We start from the raw sequence: 8749 nt of genomic DNA, 5'->3' as shown, positions 1-8749 counted from the left end.
ATCATGAGAGTTGTGGCCTAAGGAGCCTGGAGCCTGGCATACGGAGCACACGACGTCCTGCTTATTCCGTCTGGGGACACTTTGATGGTTTGCACCGTGCTGACAGGAGCGAGCTGATGGAAGAGTTGTCATACTCAGGCGTCATCCACAGACACAGGCATTGGAGCCATCCCATACCTGGACCCCCCCCCCCCAACCACTCCAGAATAGACAAGGGATGTGTTGTCGGGACATGTTGCATGTCCCCATCTGATGAATGATGACCCAACATCACTGGCCTTCAAGGGGCAGTGCTTTGCACACTTGTTTGTCGCTTTATTAAGCACTTTATGGCGGAAGTAGTTGATACTGAGACTCTTCCCAATAAATGAATGGATCTGAATCCGAAACTTTGTCAGTCCTGTGTTTTTCAAATAAAGAAAGATGTCCACCTTTTCATGTACATTATGGGCTTCTGTTTGATATGTCATTGTTGTTACAATACCACACGCGTACCTGTACAGTATAAAACACGTACTCGCACACGCACGTTCGCAAAACAAGCAAGGAAACGAACACATTTTGGGATCAAATTTAATGTCGGTTTTTTGTTTGTTTGGTTTGGTTGTTTTTTTGTGTGTTTTTTGTTGTTGTTTTTTTTTGGGTGGGTGGGTTGTTTTTTTGTTTTGTTTTTTGTTGTTTTTTTTTCCATTTAACTGATTTTCACAAACGTAGCAAACTATGAACAATATGTAGGTACATTGAACATGTATGTTAGACAGACATGCAGGCAGGCTGTGAGGGAGGAGCAGACAGGAAGGACATTGCTTTAGAGAAGAAGGTTGATGGGACACGTAGGTAACTCAGGACGGGCAGGTTGGACATGTATAGCGTAAACATAGGTCGGTTTAGAGTGGTAGACTATTAACAAATTCTAGCCCAGATAGTCAGGACATCAAATACCTCCCCTGCTGTTCAGGTGGTCATAGTCGGACACAACTATGATACAATACAGATACGTAGAACATGACTGTAGTAGAGCAGATGAGTAGGCCATGTGTAATATGCGCAAGTTAAGACAGCTGTATGTAGTGTATGCAGATAGGAAATATAACCAAGCACGTGGGCCTTGTTTGTACACAGGAAGGCGGCTCGTGTTAGGCATGTAAGTGTAAGTGGGGAATGCAGGAAAGTATGTAGTGTATGCAGATAGGAAATATAACCAAGCACGTGGGCCATGTTTGTACACAGGAAGGTGGCTCGTGTTAGGCATGTAAGTGTAAGTGGGGAATGCAGGAAACAACATATGTGAGACAAGTAAGTAGTTAGCACACGCAGGCAGGTCATGCAAATACGAAAGGTAGGCAGGCCATGTTTGTGATACCTAGCTACTTACTTGTCTATATGTCATGCCATTCCATACGCATGTAGGCAGGGCATTTACACTAACACTTCAAGGCTTCAATACTCTTTGCTGGCTCCAAATAGAAGAATTTTGTTATGTGGAAAGGGTATGAAATCGACATTCAATCTTTAGCCACTCCACGACTTAAAATTACAAGAAAAACGATGGCTGCTCACACATGCTTTCGCACCTACACGTGCCTGTATGTCCGCAGGATAAACATGTAGGTTTGACAATATTCTGCTGACAGTGCAGCCCGACTGGACAGGGTTGTGAGATGGAGGTTAGGTTTGTAGGAAGCAAAGATATAATGATAATAATAATAATGGTATTTATATAGCGCTGAATCCTGTGTATAGACAAATCAAAGCGCTTTCGCACCACCAGTCATTCACACGCATGCGTATCTCTAAAACTGGAGAAACTGAAGACAAGGAAGAGGCAGGGAAGGAAGGCTATTTTGGGAAGAGGTGGGTTTCAAGGCCAGACTTGAAAGACCTGAGTGTGGAGACTTGCAAGGTACAGAGACAGAGAAATGTGAATAGGAAGGACATATTGGTACCTACCTGCCTGCCTGCCTGCCTGCCTACCTGTCTGCCTGCCTGCCTACAAACATACGTACATACATACATATATACACGTCCTTTCAACCTAGATTACCGATACACATACATACGTACAAACATATACACATACATATACCTCCTACATACATGCCATATTTACCTACCTGCCTTCCTACCTACCTACCTACGTGCACACAGACATGCACACATACATATACGGCCTTCCTCTCTGTGATCATCTCCTTCCTAATTGCATACATACATGTATGAAAATGCTGTCTACAATCATGCTCTGCCTACCTTCATGCATGCATACATTTTTGGCTCACGAGAGTGTTGCACACAACACGAGTCTGTATATTAACTAATTATAATCATGTGTTTCTCGGTGGGTGTGGGTGTGTGTGTGTGTGTGTGATAAATCTTTAGAAATTTATTTTATCTGGAAATACTTTGTCAACACGAAAGTTAGCTTTAAAAAGTTGGTTTGCCCCTTGGCAATTATTACAAAATATGGAAAATAATGACAAAGTATGAAAAGTGCAACATGAGCATCAGCCATCATTTCTCACAATGAAAAATAAACTAGAATAACATTGCAACACCAGCCACGTATGTCCACGAATATTTTCTCGCATGAACTTAAGTCGTAAGAAAATGACTATGGATAGCCATATCCATAACAGTAAAACCAAGAACTATTGTTACATCAGAGCCTCGGAGCTGGTACACACAGACACCAATTTCGAACACTTCTGACTATCTGTTACTGCCTAAAAGGAGATACTGGACCACAATCCAGCATATCTATACATGTGGCTTTGCAAATGAATCATACATACAGAACTGAACCCTACGTTTGGTTTCTATTACAAAAATATCAGCCAAACACTCAATTACATCACAGACTGACATAAATTTACAGCTGGGCCAACAGCAAAGTGAGGGCTGTATTATCCATGGTTTCTCCATTGCAATGGGAAATCATTTACAGCTTAGTCTCTTCCACAAAAGACTATGACTCAAAAACTAGGAGACAAAATTACACCGGCTGTTAGTGACGCAATCTTGTGTGCTACTTAGCTTTTGGGAACCATCCCAGCGCCGACTGTCCAAAACCACTCTTGGCCACGAGAGTGGGGATGTAACTTGGGCAAGACACTGTCCATTCTAATCAAATTCAAGCACAAATAGTCGGGACAGCAGCTACCTCCTCTGCTGTTCTGGTGGTCATAGTCGAGCACGACCATCATACATCACAAAATAATAATAATAATAATAATAATAATACATTGTACTTACATGGCGCAAGTTCCCCCAAAATGGGCTCTAGGCACCTCACATGAAACAGTACATAGTTTCAAGTTTTAATTATCCTTTCACTCCTGTTGGAGTATGGAGGACTACTGCAAAATAATGTTTTCATGCCCAGAACAAACATTTCCAAATACACAACAATATCACATAAAAGTTGAGAAAACACAAATGTATTTTACTCCAAAAGTGTAGCTATGCAACATTTGCAAATCCAAATATCTTACTTACAGCTAAAATGACTTTTTTTGCCTACTCTGAGCATATTACAAAAATTAAAAACCGATTTTGGAGACAAATATTTTTAGGAACATATCTATTTCGTAACTGATCATAATTGGGACATTCCATTATAAAATGAAACTCATCCCCAATCACAGACATGTTACAAACCTTACAAAGCCGTAACTCTCGTGGTATGCGTTTGTGTCTCCCTGTTTCTATTTCCAGCTCATAATTACTACTTCGAAATCCGAAGAAGCTGATAACGTAATTATCAGGCAATTCGACTGAAATATTTTTCTCTACCAAACCCACTTTTGAAATTTCGTTAAAACAAACATTTACTACTCGCCTCTAGAGCATGCCTCCATAGATTTTGAAAACTATCTCTCAAAGCAATGTTGACATTCTTGCAAAAGATTCCCTCTCTAAGAAGAATTGACCATCCCAAACAGTCATACCCTGTTTCTGTTAAAATTTGTCTGACATAACTCATCCATTTTGAAGAATAAATACCATTTCGATATAAATCAAGTAATCACTAAGCTGGTCCAAAATCGAACTAACCTCATTTTCACAAACACACTTATTGGATAAATACCAGTTTCTCCATAGTATTCCAGCTCATTTTGAACAAGCGTTTCAAAAATTTCAATTCTAATATTTTAAGTATATCTACATTTTCATAACCCCATATTTCTGCACCATACAACAACATAGGAACAATTATAGACTGGTACATGTCCAGAACGATATGTAAAGGTAAATCTTGATTTCTGGCTGACTGAGTGACGAAAACAGCTTTTTGAGCCTGTTCATAAATCATTTTTTAGCTTTGTAAAAAGTTCCGTTTCTACTAAATTCGATACCCAGATATTTAAAAGAATTGAAAACATCCATACATGCATCACCAAACTTAAAAACAGGCTTTAGCTTGTTTATAGAATTAAATATCTGTCCTATATATCAGTGCAATACACAACACAAGAGCACATGAAGACTTTGAAGTGGAAAACAAGACCAGTATCCACCAATGTAACAAATCGCAATATAAATAATCACAGGAAAAGGCACAACACACAGACACACACACGCACGCACGCACGCACGCACGCACGCACGCACACACATACACACACACAAAACAAAAAACCGCACACAAAACTAATTATATTCACACAATCTTGGCAATGACAAAAAAATGTACATAATTATGATTGGCGACGAATGATAATGGCGCTTTCATTAATACACGAGTCATCTTATCTCGAGGCTTCTGGTTAGCTACTTGTGTTCCTGTTCTGTCGTTGGCAGTGCCTGACAGGGCGAACGAAACATAGTGTGACTCCGGACATCAGCATCCCAATGCCGATCAGGTGGTACACAATGACGTAAGAGCCTGTGACGTCCTGCACGTAACCTGGACAATAAAGATGATAATTATATATATATATATATATATATATATATATATATATATATATATATATATATATATATATATGATTGTCAGTCGTGTCCGACTATGACCATCAGAACAGCAGAGGAGGCAACTGCTGTTCCGACTATCTGGGCCAGAATTTGATTATAGTGGAGACTGTCTTGCCCAAGTTACATCCCCACTCTCTCGGCCACGAGGGTTTTAGGACAGTCGGCGTTGGGGTGGTTCCCAAAGGCCAACTAGCCAACAAGGCTGCAGCACTAAGAGCCAGTGCAATTTTTACTCCTAGTTTGAGAGTCATAGTCTTTCACAAAAGACTAAGCTGTAAATGGTTTCCCATTGACTGGAGAAACCATTGGTAATACAGCTCTCACTTTGCTGTTGGCCCAAATGTAAACTTATGTTAATCTGTGATATAGGCCGAGTGTTGGGCCGGATATATATATATATATATATATATATATATATATATATATATATATATATATATATATATATATATATAAGAAAAAACAACAACAGAGTCTTGTTCATTTCGTGCGTCTGCTGCTACCCTTTGTAGACAGGCAAAGCAGTTTCATTTTTGGCGGGTACAGGCTACCATAAGAAATATATATGTGCTGTCTTTCTTTTTCTTTTCTTTACAAAAAATCATTTGCTGTTGTTGATATTCCAGCCACTGAACTGCACATGTCAATATCAGGGCTGACAACATTCTACCCTTAACCCCCCACCCCCACCACACACACACACACACACACACACACACACGAGTAAGCAAAACCTAATCTAACACAATACCTAAAGTATGTTAATGTACACAGGCATACACAACTCAAGCAACCACTCGTTCTGGGCGATAAGTTACCTCAACAGAACATGCGGGAAGCAAAAGGCAGTCGAGACGAGGACATTATCAGCGGGAATTCTCATTGTGCTTTCGTTTTGTCTCTCCTTCCCAGTGACATTATTCCCCAAAAAAATCAGTGAGTTCGTGCTCCAAGCCAAATCAACGTTCATTCCGTGACAGCCTTAAAGTGCATGCAGACCTCCGGGGTCCAGTCCATGACAGCTGACTTTTGAACGACACGCGGAAAGAAAAACGTCTTTTACCCTTGAACATTTGAACGTCAAGACGTTGGGCTTTGCGCCTTACTTACGGAAATCAGTCCCCACGAATTTGACCACCGGTAACTAATCACGGTCAAATTCCTATGAAACCACCACGGCAATAACAACTATGACTTCTACTATTGCTAGTGCTACCATCACTATTGCTGCAGGCATCAACAATTCTAAAAACAATTATCACGACTACTCCTACAACCACAACAAAACCTACCGCTGCCTGATCATCCTTACACTCACCAAGCAGCGGATAACCAGGTACGATGACTGCTGTTGCTGATGCTACCATGACTATTGCTGCAGACATCAACAAAAAGTGAAACTACAACCATCGCTACTACTCCTGCCACCACCTACTGCAGCTAGATATCGTTAGTCACACTCATCAAGCAGCGGATAAACAGGTATGATGATGACTGCTATTGCTACTGCTACCATGACTATTGCTGCAGGCATCAATAACGATGACTGCTATTGCTACTGCTACCATGATAGTTGCTGCAGGCATCAATAACGATGACTGCTATTGCTACTGCTACCATGACAGTTGCTGCAGGCATCAATAACGATGACTATTGCTACTGCTACCATGATAGTTGCTGCAGACATCAATAACGATGACTGCTATTGCTACTGCTACCATGATAGTTGCTGCAGGCATCAATAACGATGACTGCTATTGCTACTGCTACCATGATAGTTGCTGCAGGCATCAACAATTCTAAAACTATCGCTACCACTATCACAAAACCAGCTCATCACTCACACTCACTCAGCAGCGGATGAACAGGTATGATGACTGCTATTGCTACTGCTACCATGACTGTTGCTGCAGGCATCAACAATTCTAACTACACCTATCGCTGTTACTACCACAAAACCTGCTGATGCCAGATCATCACTCGCACTCACCCAGCAGAGGATAAACAGGAATGATGAGTGCCCCGGACGTCAGCTGGTTCCAGCCCACCGCGGCCGCCATCCTCTCCATGCCCACCAGCTCCAGCACCGTCTGCGGGAAGAGGCAGTTGCCTACGCTGCCTAGGAACCCCTGGACCGCCGCCAGCACCACGAAGTGTTCGAACCTCTCCATGTATCGCACGAACTGCATCACCACGGCCAGCACCACGTAGCTCAGTAGAACCAGCGTGGTCACATTCACCCTTTCAGAGCTGGAGACTACCCCGCACGTGATGCGACACACGAGGTCAAGGACGCCAATCACGCTCAATAACAACGCCGCCTGGGATTCGCTGACGCCATGTTGGCTCACGAGGGCAGGGAGATAATCCACGGGGAGGTTCACGAAGTTGGAGAAGCAGCTGAAGCTTAAAAGCACGTAGAACATGCTGTCTTTGAACACGGAAAAATTCAGTAGAGACAACACTGGCCATTTCGATACCCGATCGCAGCAACTTTGATTCTTGGACATTGAATCTTGTAAAGAGATTTTGTTTCCTAACAAGGTCTCTCGACCACATTCAATGGTTTTCTGACAGTTTTCCAACGGTTCGTTTTGAGGAGGAACAATTTCTGACAATGGCACATAATCTAATTCATCCAGTTCTACCACAAGCCCCGGGTGATTAGAATTTAAACACATCTTTTCAGTGGAAAAATCACACACAAAATCACCATCAACGCCGCTGGTGCTATCTTGTTTAGGATCATCGTTACTCTGGACAATTTCCAGATCTTCATCTTTATAGGCATCTCTCGGGCAGACTTCATTCTGTTCCAAGCGGTCTAAGCTTTGTTTAGAATAGTAAGACACAGGCCTGAGAAGCATAGCGGCCACCAGACTGTTGAGACAGATCCCCCCGTAGAGGAGCAGGGTCCCTGGTAAAGCGTACACTTCCAGGAAGTAGGACATGAGGGGAGGGACCGCCAGATTGCCCACGCTGACCCCGCACTCTGTGAAGCCCAGTGCCAGGTTCCGCCACTTGCTGAAGTACCTGCCGATGAGCACCTGGCCCGGGGAAATGAGCATCGAGTGGCCCAGACCTGTGGAGAAAGGTATAATCTGTGTATTTGTATTTCTTTTTATCACAACAGATTTCTGTGTGTGAAATTCGGGCTGCTCTCTCCAGGGAGGGCGCGTCGCTACACTACACAGCGCCACCCATTTTTTTTTTATTTTTTCCTGCGTGCAGTTATATTTGTTTTTCCTATCCAAGTGGATTTTTCTACAGAATTTTGCCAGGAACAACCCTTTTGTTGCCGTGGGTTCTTTTACGTGCGCTAAGAGCATGCTGCACACGGGACCTCGGTTTATCGTCCCATCCGAATGACTAGCGCCCAGACCACCACTCAAGGTCTAGTGGAGGGGGAGAAAATATCGGCGGCTGAGCAGTGATTCGAACCAGCGCGCTCAGATTTTCTCGCTTCCTAGGCGGACGCGTTACCTCTAGGCCATCACTCCACATGGCCTGTTTGTTTTGCTGTCACAATCTATTCTGCATTGTGCAAATCTATGACTTTTTTCTCCATAGTTGTTTTGCTGTCACAATCTATTCTGTATTGTTCAAATCTATGATTTTTTTTCTCTACACTTGTTTTGCTGTCACAATCTGTCTTGTATAGTTCAAATCTTTTTTTTTCTTTTCTCTCTATAGTTGTTTTGCTGTCACAATCTATTCTGCATTGTGCAAATCTATGACTTTTTTCTCGATAGTTGTTTTGCTGTCACAATCT

General features: G+C 42.3%; 1 protein-coding gene across 2 annotated transcripts in view; it reads right to left on the bottom strand.

Annotated features, from left to right (window-relative positions):
• Positions 1-4601: 4601 nt before the first annotated feature.
• Positions 4602-8749, bottom strand: part of LOC143288427 (monocarboxylate transporter 12-B-like) — a 16592-nt gene continuing 12444 nt past the window's right edge. For both annotated transcript variants that reach the window (XM_076596899.1, XM_076596900.1), the window contains 2 exons: positions 6968-8059; positions 4602-4906 (listed from right to left, as the gene is read on the bottom strand). In XM_076596899.1, coding sequence (XP_076453014.1) covers positions 4767-4906; positions 6968-8059 — 1232 coding nt within the window. In that variant the 3' untranslated portion in view covers positions 4602-4766. The remainder of the gene's footprint in view (positions 4907-6967; positions 8060-8749) is intronic.

Source organism: Babylonia areolata, chromosome 12 (assembly GCF_041734735.1).
Source record: "Babylonia areolata isolate BAREFJ2019XMU chromosome 12, ASM4173473v1, whole genome shotgun sequence".
NCBI lineage: Eukaryota > Metazoa > Mollusca > Gastropoda > Neogastropoda > Buccinidae > Babylonia > Babylonia areolata.
The sequence above is the reverse complement of the archived record's forward strand: the minus strand, read 5'-3'. Positions and strand labels throughout refer to the sequence as shown.